We start from the raw sequence: 24510 nt of genomic DNA on the forward strand, positions 1-24510 counted from the left end.
GTTGAGTTTTAGTAAAACTGTTACGCAGTACCAAGGAAAACACCTTTAAAAGAGCCAGTTATACCAACAGCATTGTTATAAGCAACACAAAGTTAAATCACATCAAAATATGATGTAGGTTACTTTGAAAATAAAATGGTTTTACCCACAAAACCATTCAGTTACCATTAACTGCATTTTGTTCCTCCCTTTATTTACTGAGTGCGTACAGATTTTGCATTATTTTGTCTGGAAGTGCTCTCAGCTGAGCTGGCCTATAATTTCACAGGTCATTCTACTTGCCTGGCTCAAATATTCACTGACTAGCAACTCTGTACAGTTCTCTTCTATTTCTTCAGGTATTTTGGTACTGCAATTGCTGGTTATTTCATTTCATGTATAGGTATAAGAGGCATTAAATCCTTATTGTAACAAGATTCTGGAAAATTCTTCAGATAGTACTGGAAAAATGCACCACAGTTTATAAGCAGATCAAAAACTCCTCAAAGCATTATGGATTTGGAGAACAAAAAAAAAAATAAAAAATCTTGGCAGATAATAAGCTCTGCTGCTTTGCTGCTTCTAGCCTTGCATTCATTAATTGCAAAGTTAGCTGGTAGCATTTTTTTTTCTTTCTTTCTTTTTGATTTTTTTTTTTTTTTCTGAATGAATTATGCCTTCCCTGAGTAGATGGCAGTTTTAGCCTGGATAACTGACCAGTTCCAGTGCAGTGATTCCCAGGTTCTTCAGTGATTCTGAATCTTCCCCGGTCTTCTTTTTTCTTGAATTTTTTTTTTTTTTTCTTGTGTTTGAAAGGGATTTTTTCCCAAATGGATTTGTAAACAGATCTGAGTAACAGAACACTCTTACTTTGTGTAGCTAGTCAAAGACTGTTAATTGTTTGTACAGAAAGCTTTCATTATATTCATAATTTCATAAAAATTGGTAGGGAGTGAAGTTTGCCTCCTGTAACGTGCAATAATTTCGTAGTGGTACTTTTATATGAAATGTTAATTCCCCCTTGCTCCCCTGCCTCCTTCCTCCCCCTCTCCCCTGCACTTTATTATTATTATTATTATTATTGTTAACAACATTAACTGTTTGGAAAAATGTATGTCTCTACACACGGATTTTGTAAGGAATTAACGTACTGCTGCCTCATGTTACCTTTATGACACTGTAGCTCTGCCGATGCAAAGTACAGCTTAAAATTGATGTAACTCAGCGGTGTATTAAGATCTAAATGTTAATTGGAGTGATGTTCATTCAGTTTAATTCTTCTTTACTGAGCCAAAATGCAAGCAACGAGCTGGAGGCAATAAGAAAATCACTGGAAATGCTTAGGTAGCCAAATTAGGTACATTGGGTGGTTACCAGCGGGTTTTGGAGAACACTCATATCCTAATACTATTATGGGATTTTTATGTCTCTTTTCTGATTCCAAGACTTGAAAGCATATTACAATATGAATGGGTATTGAGGACAAGGACTAAGTACCTGCACGTTAAAATTAGATTAATAATGGTGAAGATAGGGAGCTCTTATCTGCTATAACAGCAGATTGGAACTAGAGGTAATTAAAATGGCATCAGAATATGTAACATGGTTTTCTAAAAGACATCAATACAATTCTCATCTGATCTTGCAGAATTACACATGCTTCTGCACACCCTTATCAATAAACACCATAGAATTATTAATGTGTTTAAAGATGTAGATTGCACCCTTTGTATAGATTTAAGCATCTAATTTATGTGCCCCCTCATTTCAGCATGCATTCTTTAATCATTCAGTTCCTTAGAATATGCCCCGTTTAAAATAACTTCCAGAACTCTTTCACAAAGAAATGCTGGAAAATGTGAGACTATTAGAAGTCTTCAACAAACGGAATTCATGGGAATGCACAATATAAGCATGATCCAGTCAGTTTATCCACATTGATTACAAAGTAAATGCTATTTGGCGGTATCACTTTATATTCAGAATCAATCCACTGGTGTTTCAGAAAGAATTATTTAACAATGAATAATGTGTGATTGTAGATCTCAACAGTAAATTACAATATCCTAATTTAATAGAGTATGATCTGTTATTTGCCAACAAACATACAGATTGCCTTATAAATCATGCAGTGGTGCAGTTATAGAATAACACTATACTGAATTATATTTCATTACTGCCTATTGAACAGTCATGTTTTTGCTATATAATATAATTTTCCATCTTTTAACTTAGTTTCTTTTACTAACAGAAAATGCAAATTAGTCCCGAGGAAAAATATTTTCTGGGGACAGGCAATTAACTATGCATTTCAGGGAATGGCACCAACTACGTGAAAATCATCAAAACGTTTTTCTGTATTGGACCTCTCTGTATGTAACTGTTTATGTATTTAATGAATTATATTGAATATAAGACCACAGCTGAGGAAATCAAAATAATAGGTAAGTCTATAGATGAATTTACTTCCAGGTACAGGATTTCTGTAATGTCTATTTTGTTTCATGTTGGTCACTGACACTTTTCAGTATGAGGGTTCTCCTGCAGTTATAAACTGAACTCTCTTATCCAATTAATGATTCAAAGTATTTGAGGTGAATTGTAATTTTTTTATTATTATTGCCTTGTGGGTATTTGTCCCAGTTACCTTACTTAAAATTCATGTTAAGGAATTGTATACTCCCAAAAGATATAGAAGGAAAGGTTTGTAGGGAGACAAGCCTTTTGTTCCAGTTAAAAATAGCTAAGAACTTATTGAGAAAGCGGGGTGGAATTACACAATCATGGAACAGCTGAGGTTGGAAGGGATCTCTGGAGATACCTAGTCCAACCTCCCTGCTCAAGCAGGGTCACCTAGAGCACATTACACAGGATCATGTCCAGACAGGTTTTGAATATCTCCAGAGAAGGCAATTCTACAACCTCTCTGGGCAGCCTGTTCAAGTGCCCTGTCACCCTCATAGTGAAGATTTTCTTTCCTCACATTCAGGCTGAGCTTCCTGTGTTTGTGCCTGTTGTTTCACATCCTATCACTGAGAACCACTGAAAAGAGTCTGGCCTCATTGTCTTAACACCCTCCCTTAAAACACTGATATACATTGGTAAGATCCTCTCTCAGCCTTTTCTCCAGGCTAAACAGGCCAAGCTCTCTCAGCCTTTCTTCATAAGGGAGGTGCTCCAGGCCCCTATTCATGTTTGTAGCCCTTCTCTGGACTCGCTCCAGTACTTCCGTGTCCCTCTTGTAATGGGCAGCCCAATACTGGGCACGATACTCCAGGTGTGGTCTCACTAGGGCTGAGTAGAGGGGGAGGATCACCTCTGTAAACTTGCTGGCAACACTCTCCCTAATGCACCCCAGGATACCTTCTTGTCCACAAAGGCCCATCGGTGGCTCATCATTAACATGCTTTCCACCAGGACTCCCAGGTCCTTCTCCAGAGAACTGCTTTCCAACAGGTCAGCCCCCAGCCTGTACTGGTGCTTGGGGTTATTCTTCCAGGTGAAGGACCCTGCACTTGCCCTTGTTTAACTTCATGAGGTTCCTCACTGCCCAACTCTCCAGCCTGGCCAGGTCCCTCTGAATGACACTGCAGCCACTCTTCCCAGGTTTGTGTCATGGTGAATCCATGCTGACTAAAAATAAATTGCATCCAAAATAGTTCCTTCAGTCTAGGAAAGAGTTCTAAAAATTTAAGCCAGCTTCCATAGTAGAACTTAAAGGCTTTATCACAAACAGTATATACCAATTTTTCAACATTGTAGGAACATCCTAAATAGTAAATTAAATTTTTATAGTACTTGAGATCATATTTTTAATACCTATTGATTTGAGGACGTCTAGTTGGCAAGTGCCTAGTTTGTATTTTGGAACATTGAGATATTGGTTTGGAAGTCCCATTATCTGCTTACTTTTTTTGAAATATTTGAGCAGGGACATGCACTTGATTTCAGTATATGATGGAAGCCTGTTGACTGGAAGTCCAAATGGTTTGAAGTTCAGCAAGTTCTTGAGGCCTCTTCCACAGGACCTAGGCACCTAAGGCAGTCTCATGCACAGGAGAAACACAAGGGTATATGTACATAAAGCCTGCTAACCATGAAGTAAGATTCCTTGTGAATATGAGTAGCTCAAATATTATAGTAACTACAAAAACCTGCACTTAACTGTTTCATCTTTTTTTGTTCTTTAGGGGTTTCAAAATCTCCTTTTGTCTTTTCAGACGGTGTTCCCTAGCAAGCTTTAGACTAGCCTCACACTGCTCCTCTAGACATCACTGGGGGTGTTATCCTGGGCTTCACAGGAATAGTTAGAAAAAACACTTGGGCACTTGGGAAATCTCTGCTGAGCTATTTTGCTGTTTCTGACATTTAAAAGTAAATTTGTAAAGGCTCAAGTGAGAAGTAACTTTCTTTTTTTTTTTTTTTTTTTTTCTTTTTTGAGGAAAAATTAGGAAACTGGATCTTCACCCATAGGAAAAGAATCATTAACAAAAAACATCCAACACAAACTTTTCCTCTAAATTATTAAAATAGTTTATGATAGTTTATGTGAAGTATCATAGTCTTTTTACATGGTGCATGTTGCTGGTGCTTGTTACTACAAGCATCTTGATTAATCCTCAGTGTACATTTCATCTTTAATGAGACCTGAGAGCACCCAGACTTCAGTCAGGAAGTGGTCCAGTCACCCTGTCATGGAGTAACCCTGCTGTATTTCATTGTGTTTTCTTTTCATAGCTGGACAGTGCCACTTCTCTCATCCAGGCAGCTAAAAATCTGATGAACGCTGTGGTCCTTACAGTGAAGGCATCGTATGTAGCTTCTACTAAGTATCAGAAGGTCTATGGTACTGCTGCAGTGAACTCACCAGTTGTATCTTGGAAGATGAAGGCCCCTGAGAAGAAGCCTCTAGTAAAGAGAGAAAAACCAGAAGAATATCAGACAAGAGTGCGAAGAGGGTCCCAGAAGAAACATATTTCCCCTGTACAGGCCTTAAGTGAATTTAAAGCTATGGATTCATTCTAAAACACTAAGCTTTACCAGGAGGGTTTTATATTCTTTTTGTATGCATACCTGCCGACTTGTATGCGTCTGGCATGGGGTGGGGGGAAACTGTCAATCTGCATGCAACCTGAGACTCTATTGAAGTTACTAACTTTCTGCAACGCCAAAATTTATGGTGTTCTCTTCTAATGTTCAGTGGACTTATTCCAAGCTTACTTTTTAATCTAAACTCTAGTATTAATTTGGCCAAAGAATTTGCATCACAGGGGTATGTGTGAATTAAATAACAAATTCCAGTCTAAACCCAGAAATTTTTATGCATGCAAGAAACATTAGGTTGGCAGGTATATTAAGTGGAAAAAAAAATAAAAATGGAATTGTAATGGTAGACCATAAAGCTTGTATTGCTTCTGTTCCAGTGCAAAAATGTACTAGCCAATATGCTTAAATGTGTGGCCCAATAATTAAATGATATAACTTTTAAGTCATCTTCATCATAGTATGTGAATTTTTAAAACAAATACAAACTAATTCATCTTAAAAATGCTTCTTTTAAACCATATTTTGTTCTTTATATTCTAGTAGTGTTATGATTGCTCACATTTCAATTAATCCCATTAATATGAACAGAGGTTTACTTTTGCCAATTGAATTCCTTATGGTGGAGTATGAAGCACAATATGGTGATTGACATTGCCTTTTATATTATGATTATGATTATGATTATTATTATTATTATATTAGTAATAGAAGACCTGGTGGTGGAATGTTTAGAGACACGGAAACTGACAATGTGAGAATTTAGAGGCAAATATGTAGGTGTAGCTTGGATTACAGGTATCTGACATACCGTTGTAACCACTAACTCAATAAACTCATTTAACCTTGGAATCCTCAATATGGTTTGTCTCTTAATGAACAAGTATTTTCTGCATCATAGTTGAGGAAGAGAGATTAATTTTTCTCATGTTTCCTTTATTTATTTAGTCAAGGAAAACCAACATTACACTCATTTTCTAATTATTTTTCTTTTTTAATAACCAGGGTAGCCAAATATGAGCAATGGGTCAAAACGATAGTTTAAATCTTTACGTGAGACATACATGCTAAGAAGGTGATGACATTTTTTGTTCAAATACACCACCTCAGAAACAGCATGAAGATAGTTCATAAGTTTTAATAAGTTTGTAAGCTTGACATCTAAGAAACTTGGAAATCATCATCATGCCACACTGTATAGATATGTAAAAAGACCACTGCATGAAGAAATGCAGTACCTGTGTTTATTCCCTTTTGATCCCAACAGTTTTCTCAACTACAGAGGTTGCATTATACTTGTGAAAAGGTCATGGTATATTTGAAAGCAAAGCAATGAGCATGCATTTATTTTTCTTGTAATTATATAATAACAACATAAGATAGCTTTTGTGATATCATAAGGGATCTGAAACACTGTGAGAAAATGAGATATACCATAAGTGACACGGCTATTCCTTACAGTGTTTTTGAGAGGTGTTTGGATGCTTATGTCAGATTTATTATTCCTCAGAATAGCAATGTACCTAATTCTGTTCTATTGCCCTCCTACACAATCTAAAGAAAGAAATATATTCTCCAAGGCTTTCTAGGAAATGATGATTTTTGCTTTGTTTAGTTCTGTATAATAAAATGGTCTGACATGAAGTGTAGGAATAAACTAATGGATGAGGATTTGGGAAATGTTCAGTACAGCCAGTCCTCTACAGGAAAAGGGAACTCATCACCAATGTAGTGTTATGAAGAGCTATGCTGGACCATGGATCAGAAAACTGTGTCTGTTTCTTTGCAACTATAATCTTGGTTCACAAACCAAATGTATGGGCACCATGCATATTCTTGAATACATACAATCTTGAAAATTTTATCTTCAAATTTTATTGACAATGCATAAGAAGCAATTATATTGCTACATCTAGAAAGTACAATTGTAAGTTTCTTCACAGAAATCAGTTATTTTTAACTAATAATTTGTTTCTAGCAGATGAATGTGCAGAAAATGACTGGTTTGAAGATCAGTGTGGAGGTCAGGCAGGCATCCCTGAACGAGGGGCAGTTTTCATTCCAGCTTTGTCTTCCATGCTGTGGTCACTCTTCACATTATTCACATGCTAACAACTGTTTGTTCTATACGAGAAACTAGAAACTGGAACTACAAGAGTGATTTATATGCTTCTCCCAGGAATGGCTGTATCTTTTGATCTGCAGCCATGAGGAGAAGGCTAGAGAAAGGGCTTTGGCTTAGTTCCCACCTTAAAAAGCTGTGGAAAAAGGGCTAGCGGAATATTTCAGTTTTGTAATTTACTTCTTCAGCAAGAACTGCAGCCAATTTCTGAATTAAGAAGTCAGAGAAAACAGAAAGTCTGAGAACTTTTAGATAACTTTCAGAATAATTTTCCTAAGATTATTTTTCCATGGTGGTTTATTTATTAAATTAAGAGTTTAAAAATGAGAAGAGTTAAAATGGTTAAATAGCTTTACATCAATTTGCTACTGAACAAAGTGTAGTAATAAAAAGTAGTAGAGGTTTTGGATGGGACAAAAAAATGAAACCTGAGTGTGGTAAAGTAACTCACTGCATCACTCATAGATAGCATTTCTTATCCTTAATTTCCAGTGATGTCAATTACATCATTAAACATATACATGAATTTAATTGCTTGGCTGCATATAAGTGGCAGCATTCATACGCTTAAAGTTGAACAAATGCTTTGTTAATAAGGAAGTAGGGGATAAAACTCAACACAGATTCACTTTGATCCCATATTTTCTTGCTACCGTGTGATTAGAGTGTGAAATAATGATCAATAGTCCAGCTCTTTTGCATTTTAAAAAGAGGTGGAGCAAGATGTTGAAATGCAGTACAAGAAACAATCCCACGTAAGCAAAATACTGGGTAGATATATTTATATATATATATATATATATATAAAACATTATTTTACACATGGAAGCTGGCCAAAACAAGTTTCCTCTGTCTTTATGAAACTCATTTAATAAAGAAGATGTATATTTATAGGCTCAAAATGAGTCTGCATTTGAAAATGTATATTTCAAGGGGATTGTCAAGCAAAAACCAGAATTGCATTGTTTGTTTTTTTAAACTAGCTCTCCAACATCAATCTAAACCAATGGCTTTTAACTGAAATAAGGCAATGTAATGTATCTCATTTCACTCGATATGCCTTCAAACAATCTTTCACATCAGACTCTGTTGTTCAATTATTTTTGCAAGACAGAGAAAGAATACTTGTGAAGTCAGGAGACTTGAACAGCGTATGTTTTAAACTTCATCAGTACTTTGTCTGGAAGAGGAACGTCACAGCTGAAGCCATTTCCAACGATGGACAGTTCATCCTATTGCATCTTAGTGATGACAGCAATGAACTTAAGCATTTATTTGGAACATATTGACCTTGCTGTTGAATTGCACCTGCAGAGATCAGGAATAGTCTCAGGGATTTTTCTGGTTTCTCACTGAATGACCAAGTGCAACCTCAGGCGAGGGTTCACACATTTCTCCTGCTTTAGATATTTTTCTCTTTATGACTCAGTTAACACCAAGCTACAGAGAACATGACAGCTTGATAAAAGCTGTGGGAGGTAGAAATGTTGTATTTTCCTGCTCTAGTTATAGTTTTAAATGAATAAATATTTAATTACTTATGCAATGTTTCTTTCTTTTGATAATGTCAGGTGGGGTGACATAGGTGAGAAGCTGCTACCTAATATTAGTTTCTCTTGGTAAACCTTCAAAGGTCCAGTTTAGTAATTCCTGTGTAAAATTAGACTTGAAGCAGAATGTGAAATTTTTTACCTACCTGCTTTGTCCGTGCTTGCTAAAATTAAATACAAGGAAGAAAGAGAAACAAAGTGATATTTCCAAAGCCTTCTGTAATATTCAAAGGTAATTACTTTGCTAGAAGGATGTATTCAATCCATTTTTTTTTCTTTCTTTCTTCAGAAACTTCTCATGCAGAAATTATTAAAGAAGGGGTTTTTTGGCCTGCATTTGCAGGAGGTCATTAAATTGCCTTAATGGCTCCATCTCCCCACCTAACCACAGATTTGGCTGCTAGACGGAAGATAGATTAAAAACAAACAAACAAACAAACAAACAAACTTTTCTCTTAATATATTCAGTGATTTTTCTTTAACTCTCTGTGTTTGTGTGTACTTTGAGTCAGTCTGTGCATGTACACAGGAGCATTCCCAAGATACACGTGCATTTATGTGGCCAAAAATCTAGCCAGTAGCAATCTACTCCTCAAGAAACAGTTGTTGCCTTTATTTAGCTTGAATGTCTTTAGGGTTTCACAAGACCTTCTGTGTGGGCTGTATTGAGTTTTTAAGATCTCTGAAGATCCTGATGACCAGCTTTTCATTTCCAATACATATATATGTATATGTGTATGTATATGTAGAATCATAGAACAGCCTGGGTTAGATGTGACCTCGGAAGATCATCAGTTCCAACCTTTAGTGGGAAATAGGGGCCTAGCTGAGATTATCTAGAACCCAGACCAATCACATCTGGTATTTATGTGTGTGTTTATATATATATAAATAAATATTTGGCTATATGGAAGTCAAGCCTGGTTCAGACGAACCACAGGCTCCTTGTTTTCATTAACCTGCCAGCAGTGGTACTGCCCAGCATTAATCAGCCAAGTGCAGGGAACCTGCTGGAGCTAAGAGACCCTGTTCTCATATACAAGTTTTATTATCAGTTAGACCCTGGACTACAACTGAGACCTTAAGGAATATACATTATTTGAGACATAATTGTGGAGTAAATTAAGATCACAGGGCTATGTGAAAGACTGCACACCTTGTTGTTTCATTTCCTCCTGAAGACAGGATTTTAAATCTGCAGTATGCACAGCATGCAGGTCAGAGAAGCTCTATGGTATTTCAGTGAGCCATTTGCTTGCTTTGGGAAGAAAAGCTCTGTGCTATTCCGTAGTGCCATGATATAAGGTGATTTGTACACTTGTGTCATTGTGTAGTGTGTCTGTGTGTGTTGGTGGGGGAAAATAATCTCTTTTCTCTTTATGGACAGTGACTACTAGAAATCACATTACCTTCATCTCAGACACTACAAAAGACTCACTGGAAGCAGTTTATATATATATATATATGTATAAATTACATAGATTATATAGATTTATATTAGCATGGCTTGGTGGAATCATTCCCTGCATGAGACCATGGGGTGTACTACATGTATATTACACGTCAGCTATATTACATATTGAGTAGTCAACAACACTCCATAGGAAGAAAATTTAGTTTTTCACATTGTGAACCTTCAGGTGCTTCTGTTGTTTACAGAACTCATCTTATTTTTTCTTTTAGATACAACACTGACTTGTTAAGTGATTAAGTGAAAATAAAAAAAATCACAACTTACATCCTAGCACCTATTCTGCATGCACGCACTATGAAAGAAGTACCTATGGGAAGGGTAATATAAGCTCACAAATCATAGGCATTTTCTTGACTGACAAAAATTGTATTAGGTAAGACCTTGTTGGCAGCTTTCTCTCTTTCTTTCTTTATACCTTTCTTTCCTGCTTTGATTGATCCATCTTAGCTGTTCTTTCTTTTTTACAGGTACTACCCATTTTTAGTTAGAAAGCTTTTATTTCAGCATGAAAAAGCTGTAGTGTGAGTGTTATGGACAGGAGAGCTCATCTCAAAGGCTGGAACAGTGGAAAGTCTCATGATTGAAGTGGACTTGTGTAACTGTTTCACCTAGTAACATTTTAGGGCTAGTATTTGAGTATTAGACAATTGAAGCAAACATTTTCCTCACTACTTTACTTTTAAAAATATCACAAGAAGAGTTTGTATTCTGTTTCTGAAAAATAGTGTTTGTGCAAAAGACATGCTATTTTGTACTTTAATAACACTTAAGTGAGTAATTTTGGGAGGAGGAGAGTAGAAAACACATTTCAGCATCCCTGGTCTGGAATGAAATCTGAACCACATGAGAAATGGCACATTTATTAATGTGGTACAGTCATCTCAAAGCCATCACAGGATCTCGTCAACTATGACTATTGTCTTGGAAATCAGTGAAGAAAAAAAGGTTGAAATAACAAAAATAAGTGTTTATTTTGATGTAGCTTACTTGAGGTTAAATTTTGAAGAGAAGGCATATAGACGTCAGCTGGGCACATCATACCTTCCCTGGCTGATGCATTAGTTCCTATTTCACTTTGTGCTAATATCACGGGTCTACAGAATGGTGTTTGGACAGGTCCAGGCATCACGACTGCAAGAGTAAATGTCACCTATAGCATTTTAGAGCTGTGCCAACCTTGTTCAAGGTAAACATCTGCAGTCTGACTCCTATAGCTAGAGTGTGGCTGTGCAGGACAGGACATGGTAGGCAGAGGTCAGAGGCCCCTGCAGAGATCTGGGGGGGGAAACTGCAGAGATCTCTCTGACCATGCTGCTCAGTCTGTGGTGCACCCCTGATCCCCATGGCAGCAGACAGAGCAAATGTGGCTTGCTATACAATCAAGAAAACAGATAAGAAGAAAATAAATAAGTAAATAAATAAACAGTAGAATAAAGCCTGCTAAGCTTTCTCATAAATTTGCAGATGGAAAAAAAAAAAAAAAAACTCTTGATCCACCAAAACTGCTGCCTCTTCTGAAGTAATGGAGGCTCCTGTTTAAACACCATCATCCAATTGGTATGACAAGAAAAACAATGCTGAATGTCAAGTAGTAATCCAAGTCTACACACACATACGCACAAATACTGTGTTAGTTTATTATTGTACTGTTGTGGGCTGGCTTTTCAGACATGCATTTTTATTACATTTTAACCATAATTTTCATCACCCAAATATTATTTAGGCAGTGAGATTTCTAGGAATCTTAGAAGAATAAATAAATACAATTCCCAACACCACCACTGCCCTGATAGATGTCTCTTAATTCTTCTAGATATAAAACCTACCAATTTTACACCTCAAACAAAATCACTACACCTGCAAATCATCTCCTCAAAAGCCTGAACTATGTGTGCACTAGCTTTCAAATTCAAAACATTTTATATTTCTCCACCTAAGAACTTTGTGGATTAAAGGAAATTTTCAAGATTAGGTCTATGATTATTACCTCATATGTGTAAACTGACTGGATAAAGATATTTCACATTAATACTTGTTTTGGCCAAGATGAATCTAAGCCCCAATACAAATTAGACTGAGATAAAATGGCCTGACTGATGATGTTCCCATATCGTGGAGTTATGTATAACTAGTCAAAGTTCTTTCCTTTGGCTACAGAAAGATAAAGCAGAAACCTTCACTCAGACTCAAATAGAGCTGCAAAAGTCTGACATTTGTCTCTGTTTATGAAGTTACTGTCCTGGTTTAATGAAGATGGGGAGAAATCACTCCTTAAACTTCTTTTAAATAAATAAATAAATAAAAATTTCTTGAATGCTTTTCAGATGTAAATATATATATATATGTATGTATATTTTGCTAGGGCAGTTCCAAAGCCTGATAATTTATGCTGTTCTTACTAACAAAACTGTCTGGCAGAATATGGTTTGTTAACTGACCTTATAATTGACCTGTAGAGCATCATGTGCTGGGCATACTAAGTTGTCTCATGATAATGCTTTCCCCCATCAAGGCTTATTGCTTTAGTACAGCTCATTAGTAAATGAGGACATAAATTAAACTTGAAAAGAGAAATGGAAATGTTGATGTGGGAATGTCTCAGAGTATCTCGTGTTTTGCAGAGGATATGTAGGCCTTTTCTTCCTGATGCTTTGGCTAAGGAATGCATTTATTTAGGAGTTACACCTCCCATTAAATTTAATTGCTTCCCCTGAGGCTCCTGTGGTAGAAGCCTAATTCGTTCAATGAAAGGTGGATCTTATCTGAGAGTATGTGGTAAAGGTATGGCTAATGCAAGGGAGAATTCACGTTAGCACACTATCTTATGTGGGCTTCCATAATCTATAGGTGATGGTGGTGGTTTCAGAGGCTCATGCTCAGATTGTCAGACATAGCTGAGCAGCATAGCAGAGTACATATTTTATGGTATTACAAAGGTTATGCATGGTAGGTAACCTATATTCACAATGCTTCTACAGGAAGCATTGAGCTAACCTGCATGAACTAATTCAAAAATGGATTTCATTCATTATTGATGAGCTAGTTTAGATTGCAGAGAAGTTTTTATTTTTCCTTTCAGAACTGGTATTTCTTTATTCAGGAGTTCTTTTCTACATTATTAATTCAATCATGCAGAGCACCTTGCTGCTTAATTTATTGCTTTCAGATTCTTCTCAGTCCAAAGCCACGGGATTTTAGGTTTGCAGCAAAGCTCTATTCTTACTAAAATAAATACTTTATTATTTCTGATTTTATGGCTTTAAGGCTCTAGCATCATGCCTCAAGTACAGCTCCTTTCACCATTTGTTTTTGTTTGTTTGTTTGCTTGTTTGGTGGTGGTTTTTTTGTTTGTTTGTTTTTGTTTGTTTGTATGTTTTTGGTGGTGTTTTGTTTTGTTTTCTTTCCAAGCATTTTGTGTTCAGGAGGCATCATTATTTATGATACCCTAATTGTGTGGACATCTTATGATACCTCACCATAATAGCATTGGGAAGACTTCTCTGTAGCCTACAATTAAAGAAAGATCGTTTCCTAACATCTCTATCTTTTATCATACATTTCTGCAAGAGGAAGCTTGGATCATATGCCTCTATAGCAGAGAAGTTTTGATGACACAAAATATTTTCATAGTTCTTCCTCTTCCGCCACTCACAGCGTAACTGTCTCTTGAATACTGCCTATTCTGTACAGGTAGAGCCCTGATGAGTACCATGGGTTGAAAATGCCCAAATTATTCAGTTTAAACACAGAAATATCATATTTTTTCCCTATAGTAATCTTTCCATAGGAGACCAAAATAACATTAAAGTCAAGATTTGTGAGGATACATACAATAACATTTTTCAATGTAAATAAGATAAAGAGGTGTCTTGAGTAAACAGAATAGTAATAAAAAATAAAAAATAAAATTAAAAAAAGGCAATGTAAGTAACTTTCCACTTGTCTACTGCATTATTGCAGCTGGCTCCTTATGTTCAGGCTTGGTTTGCATCAGTTATTGGCTTCCTGATTGGCAGCAAACACAATCCTCAAATAATCTTTCTTTTCATCTCCTGCAATTCTTGGACTGTAAACCTATTGTATGAATGTAAGCCTATTTTATTGTATGTACATCTATCTGTACATCTACTACACGTCTATTACATGCGTTGTGCAGATATCCTTTTCTGAGCTCCCTGTTTTTCTCCTTTTTTTTTCTGGCCCCATTCTGGAGCCTGATTTACCCTTTCTCCAGGGGAACCTGCTTCTTCCCACCACTCTTCCCAGCATTTCTCAGTCCACTCAGCTGAGATTCTCAGATGAGAGACTTGAGATGCTCTGCCCTGTTTGCTGAATCACAACTGTCCAAAGCAGGGCTAACCCAGGCCACCTTCAAAGTATTGTTTGTCAGAAGCAAAATGTTCCCTCTGGGTTACATACTTTGTGCTGACTGCAATGAGAGCAGGGATAATAGCTTTCTCTGTATTATCTTGTTGCAATGCACTCAGCAGTGACCCTAGATTAATCTCTGCTGTCACCTCATTCAGTTTGCTCCTCAGGCACCTGAGAACAGCTTGGTTGGGATTCCCCATGAAAACATCTAATGGGTTCTCTGCTGTTGGTCAGCAGGATAAACGCTGACACAGCCAGAGGAGAGGAGCCCACTATTTCTCTGCAGCAGTTCCATACGCTTCCCAGCTGGTTCAAGCTTGAAACCAGGCTGTTTTCCCACTTTTCTTTTCTTGTTTGTTTGTTTGTTTTATGTTTTCTTTTGTTTTATATGGTTGATATCCTGCCAAGATTCAGTTCCTCCATGTAGCCACTGAAGAGAAAGATTAGTTTCTGTCTTCTGTGACAGGTTTGTGAGTGTGTCCTACTAAATGAAATTTTGCTTTGCATGGCAGGATTGTGTGCACTGTCTATTCAGCATTGGCCCTATTATCAGATCTTTTGCCTTTAAACTTTTTATTCTAGGCTTTTAATCTCCAAAAGCACAGGTAGACCCTGAAAATCTTGTATATTTGTTGTGGTTGGCTCCCTTTCTGGGCAAATGCCTTAATTTGTGACACTCACAAAACTTTTTAGCAGTCTGCAGGATAGAAAAGTGAGCAATTAATAATATTTTTTTCCCTGTAAGTAAGACATATAAAACAGTATTGTGGGGGTATAAAATGATTATTGGTGTTAAGTTGGATTTGGAGGTGCAGCTAAGATTTATTAGGTTCCTTCCTAAATGTCAGATTTGTTTTTAAAAGACTTCCAAAAAGAAAAGTAAAAATCTGGCAGACCTGGGAACTAGTATTGGTGGGAAATAAAACCAGACACCCCTGAAAGGTAGGTGAGGATGTTTTTCTGGTCTCTTCAAAATAACCAAATATCTAAACTGAGGGAGTTTTGGGATGTCTTTTTTGATCAAGGTGGGGAAGAAGTTCATCTTGCTGACTGGTCTCTGTGTTTAGAATAAAAACATGACTGCACAGAGTGCTGGGGCTGGCTGAAGAGGTACCAGAAGCAGTCTGTGTACAATAGCATGAATCTTGATAAGGGTTTGTTTAACCTGTTTGCTTCGCTTTTATTCTCACTTCTGTCTGCCTTGTCTCATTAACCTGCATGATCTTACTGGATGTTTGCACGAGGCTCAAACTCTGCAGCTCTCTGCTGGAGGAAACTTCAGAAATCAATTTCAATTTGACAATAAGTGATCAAGAAATTGCTGAAGACCTACTTCTGAAGTAATACAAATATATCAAGGTAAAATAATAACAAAATAAATAGTAAGTTAGGTAATAGGTAATATGCTATGTAAAATCTATCCACAATTAATTCTATATAAAAATCCATACATTGGCAGATTAGGTCTCAGTAAAGAATGGCTAATATTAAAGCAATCACTCATATCAACAATGCTGCAGCTCGTTATGAAGAACTTTATCAGGAAATCATATTAATCTTATTTGAAATTGTCACAAACATCCTTTATTCTAGTTACCTTTGCCTGAAGTTCTCTTAAGAAACCATGTACCATTTTGTAATATAAATGCTTCACAACTGGGTTCTTGTCCTGTGCAGTAACATTAAAGTGACTTTTTCTCACTTATGTATAAAAATTGAATGGAAGAAAATTCAAAATATGCTCTTTAGCATAAAATGCTTATTTTGTCACAATAACCCTTCAGTCATTTTAGCTTATAATACACTCATACTGAATAAAGATCCGGTTCTTATAAATCACTACTGGTAAAGAAAATAGATATGACTCAGATTTAAATTTTCATTATCAAGGATATCTTTTCCATGAGCACTTAAGAAAAAATAAAAAAGTATTTCTTTTATTATTTTAATCAATTTAATATCAGTGAATGGCAGCTCACTGCCTTGTTTCAATCTTATTGCAATTTTAGTGGGTTTTGGGGGTGAAATTTAAAATATTCACCCAGATTTTCCTTTAGTACCCCTAACACACAGTCTCAGGAATGCTTGACCACTGGGACTCAGCTACTTGGCCTTACAGGGATCAGAACTAATTGAAGTAACCTGTGACTAATCCATATTATGGAAGAAGGCAAGGAGGCACCAGAGAAAGTAGGTGGGAAGCTGATGGGTAGTACCCAAAGGCTTGTTTCGTCTTTTTTGAACTCAGCAAAGGTAAAACAACTTGAGAAGCAATTTACCCTGTTGTTGAGTCCCTCTCTTTTACTAGAGAAAGAGGCAAATTACTGATATTTAGCTAGACTAATGCAGGGTCTTCTATACAGTATAGATTCATCTATAATGGTTTGTGCTTCGGTGTACACCTTTTAAATTTGTATATCTCAAAAATTTGTGAGATTCTCATGATGAAAGCAAGAGCAGAGTGTGGTCCTAAATAGATTTAGAGAGCTTTGGCTTTACCAGCAGGCTGTTTGAATTAGTGCGTTCAGGTGAGCTAAAAACATTAAACTACCTAAATTTTTCAGTGAAGGCATTCAAAATGCAAGAAACAGTATTTATTTGATGAAGTCTCACCAAGAATTCCAAATAAAAGGTTCATATCAAATAATAGTACTCAAGCACAAGAACAGTACAATAGTTGCATGATGGCTGAAGGTTTATTGTTGAATACAGCTGTCCTCATGCACATACCTTTTTATTATTAACTTCACAACAATTGTAATTCCACAATTTCTGAATTTCTGTTTTTATTCAGAGGTCTTGCTGAAGGCATTTAAACCTACTCACACAAGCATACCATGGCTACAAGGCACAGCACCATTTCAATTTGATCATAAAACTAAACACAAAATCAGAAAACCTTGTTACTAATGAGTATGTGTCAATATTAAAGCTGGGGTAGGTATTTAAGACTACCTCCTGAAACACAGAGCACCTTGACACCAAGAGACTTAAATGTCAAGTAGGGGAAACATACAGATGGGTAAGAAAATGGTCTTGAAGTTTGGAAACAATAGGGTTTCAGAATTTTATAATGTTTCAGAGCAAAGTGAAGAGCCTTTTGCTATGCTTTGTGACCCCAGGACAGTCAGTGAACCCTTGTGATACTCCATGTGAGAAATTGTCATTGGCAGCTCTGAACTCTAATAAACTGGCCTGAACTGAGCAGTCTGGCTATTCATTTTCCTGGAGGAGGACAAAAAATAAGACAGTAATCAAACAATATGTGGTATCAATAGCTCTGCCATGGAAAGGAAGCATAATTTTGCAATAATTTGACAAGAGGTCGATGAAGATTTAAACTTATCAAATACATCCAAAGCTTGAAAGACTTCTGTGCTCCACATCTACCTAGTAGTACAGTAGCCAATGCTATAACCAATAGAAAAGCTATATTTTGATATATACTTAAGCAAAATCCTCCTTCCCTCTTCTCAGTTCTTCCTTAAAATTATAGGAAGACTTTAGATATAACAGACCTGGCTAGGAAACTGCCAAATGTACTTAGAGGAGGGGAAAATATTTATTACATTATTTCTTTAATATTTTCTGAGCATTTCGTTTAGGGAAAAATAAATCCAATAACTATTGTTTCCCAAAACACCAAATGTATTTCCATTCTCAGTAAGAAAAATCTATACTTAGGCACTGAAGGATTACAGTGAGCAACTGATCTTCCTGCTGTCATTTTTTTTTATGCATAAAAAGTTTCCTTTGATTTAAAACTTTTTTTTCTTGTTGAAGAAAAATTTAGGAATATATTTCCAACTAGTTCTGTTTTGAAGTGAATCAGAGTCTTTCCGATGAAGCAGAGTCTGATCTGATTTAAATCAGAATGGTCGTGCTGATATCGGAAGTTAATTTCTTTAAGCTGTTGTAAATTACTAACAACATGATGGTTTACTGCTTTCTTCACCTGAAATACAAGCAGGATTCATCAGTCTGCCTACTGGAATAGTTACCCACTACATCCCTTTAAGAGACCCACTTTTTGAATGCTGTACATTTTGTCAAGCCATAGTCTTTAGGACTGACATTTTCTACACAGTGTGTTTACAAACAGTCTGAAAAAAAATCATCTGGACCACTTCCATCCCTTATGAGGATGGGGAGGCGGTGTGTGTATGTTGGGGAGAAATACTCTGCTATGGTCTGAGTGAACAATCAATATTGGTTTTGCTGGAGAGTGGGTTTTCTCTCCATTGGCTGCAGATGAGCCACCATCCCTGGTCCTGTTTTGCCTGAGACCAGCAGGTATTTCTGAGAACCACTGTCCATCACATCTCTTCAACATATGAATGGAACATTACAATATGTCATTGGTGTCATGAGCTCAAAAGGCTTCTAGGGTAAACTTGCGTAGCACAGATCAGCTTTCATAGAGATGTACGTGACTTTGAGGAAACAAGAATGGTTAATAGAAATAAGAGATGTTTTTAATCCGTCCTTATACATGGTACATCCTCTCAAAACTGATTCTTCATTTAGAGTTGCACTTCAGTAGAGAGGTAATCTGTTGGCTAGATAGTTGTCAACATGTTAAATATTCCTCTTGAGAGTTAGGTATTCTTATTTTTAAACCAAATAGTGTATGATCCCATGAAATAATGCCTTGTACAAATCTTGAGTATTTAAAACTGACACCATAAACTTTTGCAATCAACCAAATGTGTAATTGCATGAAAGAATGTATCAAATTAGTTTGATAGGATTTGCTTTCAGAAGAAAATGTGAATTATATTACCTTCCTTTAGGTCTTTATCTGTTATATGCTGTGTCAACCATTATTTTACTCATAACCACTGTCAGGCTGATGTGCCTGTAATTACTTTGTTTATCTAAATACTAACACAATCTCCAGCTGAAGAATGTAGATGCAGGGCATATGGGATTGCTATGTTTTCAGATTTATATTTTCAAAGATTGGAAATTGCAGACATTCATCAGACATAATGTGGATGTATAAATCTTCCAGTCAAAGATGACACTGCTAGGTACAGCTGAGCTCCAGTTCATTACATCCTAACCATGAAAAACATGATATTAACTGAGCCCTCTAGAAATGCTTATTTCCCACTATTGGTTATGAAGGGAGTTTAGGATGATGTGGTGGTTTTATCCATATGGGCAGCTGAACTCCACCACGACTGCTCTCTCACTCTCCCTCCTCAAAGGGAAAGGGGGAGAAAATACAATGAAAAGCATCCAGGGGTTGAGATAAATACAGGGAGATCACTCCAAAATTACCATCATCGTCAAAACAGACTCAGCATAGGGAGATTAATATGATTAATTTCCTATTACTAACAAGCTAGACGAGCAAGAAACTAAGAGCAAGCTAAAAATACCTTACCCCCACCCACCCTCTTCCACCTTGGCCCCCTGAGAGGTGCAGGGGAACAGGGAATGGGGACTGCAGTCAGTCCAAGACACTTTGTCTCCACAGCTCCTTCACGGTCACTCTCTGCCCCTGCTCCTGCATGGGGTCCATCTCATGGGCAGCAGCTCTTCAAGAACAGCTCCCACATGGCTCCGTACCACGGGGTCCATCCCCCAGGAGCAAACTGCTCCAGCACAGGTCCCCCACGGCTGGCAGTTCCCCCCAGACCCCCTGCTCCTGTGTGGGCTCCTCTCCACGGGCTGCAGCTCCGGCCTGGGGCCTGCTCCTGTGGGGGCTCTCCATGGACCGCAGCCTCCTCCAGGCCACATCCACCTGCTCCACCAGGGGCTCCTCCACGGGCTGCAGCGTGGAGATCTGCTCCATGTGGGACCCATGGGCTGCAGGGGGACAGCCTGCTGCACCAGGGGCCGCTCCACAGGCCGCAGAACTTCTGCTGTGTGCCTGGAGCCTCTCCTGCTGCACTGGCCTTGGGGTTGCAGAGGTGCTTCTTGCTCCTTGCTCTCCCAGCTGCTGTTGCTCAGAAGTTGTTTTTTTTTTTTTTTTTTTTTTTTTTTCTTAAATAAGAAGTTCCCTTTCTTGAATAAGTTCTCACAGAAGTGCAAATAATGTTGGTCGCTGACTCAGCTCTGGCCAGCAGCGGGTCCCTTTTGGAGCTGACTCTGATCTGACATGGGGCAGCTTCTGGATTCTTCCACCTCTGTAGCACCCTGCTATCAAAAGTTTGCCACATAAACCCAACACAGATGATTTGCTCATGAGTATCCACACTGCCCACTTCTCAAATTAAACATCATTCAAAGAAAGTAAATAGGGCAGTGGAAGGAAACCAGAGCCTGTCAGTTGAGCAATGTTTCTCACAGAAGTAGAATGTGATAAAGTGACTTCCAAGGTGGAAATAGCTGTGTTTAGTATACATACATCTATGCATTGATATGCATCTATGCAATGATCCTTAACATTGTGAAATTTGATACTGAGAGTTAGGAAATCTTGTTGCCTTCTACCTGCATCTCTCAGTTTCTATTCCTTGTTGCATCTACACTACGATCCAGTCTTTAATTACATAAGTACAGACAACTTTTTTTTATTATTATTATTTTTATTTTTATTATTATTATTTTTACAACATGCTCCTCTCTTATTCCACATGTATGACGGACTTTTGGGCGTAGGGGAGGAGCCTGTAGTCTGTGACAAACTTCAGTCTCACTTACTGTCAGAAACTGTACTGACAGAGCCAAAGGATTGCAAAAAGAGGAGAAAACCTCATGGTAAGCTAGCTGCATGCTGCTCCAGGAAGTTAATTATATTTTAGCCCCTGTCTTTGACATGTGTGATACACAGAAAGTCATTTAAACCAGACTTTGCATAAACGGTCATTAATTGAGTGTCCCTCACTTCCTGATCTCTTACTTTGAGACCCTGTGTGATGACTGGATGCAGTCTCACCTCCTGTAGTAGCAGCCAAATCACTGGGTACTGTGCTTGCAAAAAGTTTGATATACAAGGAAAAGTACCCTGAAAAAGTTACATTCCAGGTGTTTCACTCTGGACATTCCCAATTAGTGCATATATTTGTTTTTAATCTCTTTGTGCTTCTGTTGGTAGAATGGAGATATTGTTTCCTCCCAGCAAGGGTATCTTAATTAATATTTATGAAGTACTTGGTTTCTATAGTGATGAGCATCCTAGAAGGTTCAGGAAGAATGGAATAATTATGCTTTTGAAGCTAGAGTTTACTAGGGCAGCGTAGCTAAAATAAGGGCCAATAAACTAAGAGATGAGAGTATCAAGTGGCTGCTGATTAAGTGGGCATTGTCCTTTTTTGCTGAATGAGCTGTGAAACAAAAACAATTAGCTTTCTGTCTGTCATGAGCAGCAAGTAATTAGATAAGTGCAAAATTGGGTGGCTTTTGCTACACAGCAAAAGCTTCAAAAAAAAAAAAAAAAGCTTTATCATGAAAGCTTTTTAGAACATTTGCTATCCTGTGGAAATAGCTATTTTCCCATATTAAAATAATTAGAAAATCATTCAGAATTGCCATCATTCAACTGTAAAAGCATTTAACTCTTAGAAACAGGTTTCAAACTTTAGAGACAATGATCAAATTCCAATTCTTTCTTTTTTATTGTGTAGACTTCCATGATGTCTCAAAGCAGAAGATACTCATAACATATATTAAGAGTGTACACGTAAAGCTCACCACCTGATTTTCTGTCCCTAAGAAACACAAGTTTTTCACCTCATTGTTATGATGTGGAAAGAAACAAGGTCAATACAAACAAGATTCACTTGTTCAGTCAGTAGTTAAATGAAAGCTAGAGGTAGAACTACTGGAACTTATGTTGGGTGATATTATGAAGGAAGAAGTACTTCAGATTCCTGACATTTCATGCATTCATTGTGCATATGAAAATAATACTGCCCTGCAATAACTGCAAATAATCATTGAGAATGCCCTTTTTTAATCAAGATACAATTGTACTGAAAGTGTCTCAGTGGTACATGCAACCACTGGCTACTCTGCAGCCACACTTGTAAATTCATTCAGCAGCTGCATTTGAGACCTGTGTTGGGAAACAAACAAACAAACAAACAAACAAACAAACAAACAAACAAAACAAACAGAGAGAACAAAAGAATAAAATCTTTAATTCTCATATGACACATCTCATCACTGGAGTTTTATTAAAAGAAAAAGAAAGAAAGAGTGGAAAAAAGGAAGAAGAAAAAAAAAAGGGGGGGGAGGAGAGAAGCACAACCATATTTTACATGCAGAGAAATTGAGGTCACTTACATTACAGACAACAGAAAGTGAAGTATCATAAAATGCCATTTCCACAGTATTGTACATCCTAAAGGTAGAATAAAAAGATGTTCATTGCTGTATTAAATAAACAAAGAATTGGTATAATATACAGCAGATCAGACAATCTTCTTGTGCTAGATAAGTCATCATCCTTCAGTGCATTACCTATCTGCAAATGAAAAGACTGAATAGCACTCTGCTATCATATTTAATAGAGCAGTTTGAAAATGTTCTATTGAACATTTTTTTCTTAAGTTAGTTTTCAGAAATCTGACAAAAAGTCTAAGACTTTTTTAAAGTGAGAATTATCTTTTTTTTTTTTTTTTCAGTTTTCAGATGAAAATCTGCATATGGGAACAATCACATCTATACTAGTTAAAGAAGAAAAGTAGTAATTTATCTCTGTTTCCCTGAAAAAAGCTCCCCTCCCCCCCTTTTTTTTTAATCCTGGAATCCTGAATATAAATACAAATGTTTGCTTTGTCTATCAAAATTTAGATCCAGATATAATTTTCCAATTGACTATGGAGAGCATGATGTGCAAGAGTCTTTTTTTATTTTTTTTATTTATTGATCCTAAGACTAAATGAATGACTTGTGTACTGCAAAATATGAGAGAAGATTTTACAGTCTTTACCCTGAGAATGAGGCATTTTCTGAGGGGTAAAAACATTGCTTGGTAGGAGCAAAGGTGGAAGAATCTGCTCACTAGCAGAGATAGCCATGAAATGTCGTGACTAATTGGAAAAGCTACTCTGAAATTAGCATTTGCTGAATGGTTTAATAAAATCAGCGTGGTATGAAAAAAATAACAGCAATTACAGTGTTACATAACTCCTAGGAAACATCTATCAGACATCACAGACTAGCTGAAGATGTATAATTTAGCATTCCCCTTCCTCAGAACTGCTTGTTCTTGCTCAAGATGGTCTCTTTCCACCCTATCCCCCATCTGCTCCACCTCCGCTTCCTATCCTGTCTGATTGCTTTTACTTTTTTTTTTTTTTTTTTTCCTTTTTAATTATTATTACTGATCTTCATTTCAAGGAATCAATATCAGTTCTGGGGTTGAATCTTCAAACTGCTGAAGGCCTCTTCTGCCAGTTAAAAAGTGATTCCAACTCTCATTAGCTTCAACTCACTGGTTTCAGTTTAATCTACCAATTTATCTATCTAGGTTCTGATATTACTGTCTACCAGTGCTAGTGGTGTTCTGGTTGCAATTGTGTGTTGACAGGAAAATTTCACAGAGGAATCTCTTCTCAGCAGTGCTGCTTTAAATTTCCTGTGTGTGAGTTCATAGGAGTTCAGAAACACTGAAGAATGTCTGGGAGACACCAGTGTGCTCTCAGGTTAGATTTACCCCAATGAAGATTAATTCTTATATCTTCTTATTTTTATTTATCTTATTGTATATATGATATAACTATTTGAATGTGTTTGGTACAACCTAAATTGAACTTATGAAAACTTAGCTGAGACTTCCACACACTGGGTCATAACTCTTTAGCAGCATTTAGGAGGGCATTAAAGACCATTCTGGGATGTGGTTTGTACAGATGGCATTTTTGTGAAGATAAGCAATATAAAACTCCCTGATTCAATGCTGTCACAGGTTAGTGTGGGAAGGTAATGTGAAGAGATGGGTACAATGGTCAAATCCCTGGTTCCCAACAGTGTGACCCTTATCATCAGTAATCCAAATTGCTCTGAATCCCTGT

General features: G+C 37.0%; 1 protein-coding gene across 5 annotated transcripts in view; it reads left to right on the forward strand.

Moving 5' to 3' along the window:
- The window catches only part of CTNNA2 (catenin alpha 2), a 468162-nt gene extending 462288 nt beyond the window's left edge, over positions 1 to 5874 (forward strand). For all 5 annotated transcript variants that reach the window (XM_068679577.1, XM_068679580.1, XM_068679578.1 and 2 more), the window contains one exon: positions 4717 to 5874. In XM_068679577.1, coding sequence (XP_068535678.1) covers positions 4717 to 5004 — 288 coding nt within the window. In that variant the 3' untranslated portion in view covers positions 5005 to 5874. The remainder of the gene's footprint in view (positions 1 to 4716) is intronic.
- The last annotated feature ends 18636 nt before the right edge of the window (positions 5875 to 24510 follow it).

The sequence above is a fragment of the Anas acuta genome, chromosome 4, assembly GCF_963932015.1.
Source record: "Anas acuta chromosome 4, bAnaAcu1.1, whole genome shotgun sequence".
NCBI lineage: Eukaryota > Metazoa > Chordata > Aves > Anseriformes > Anatidae > Anas > Anas acuta.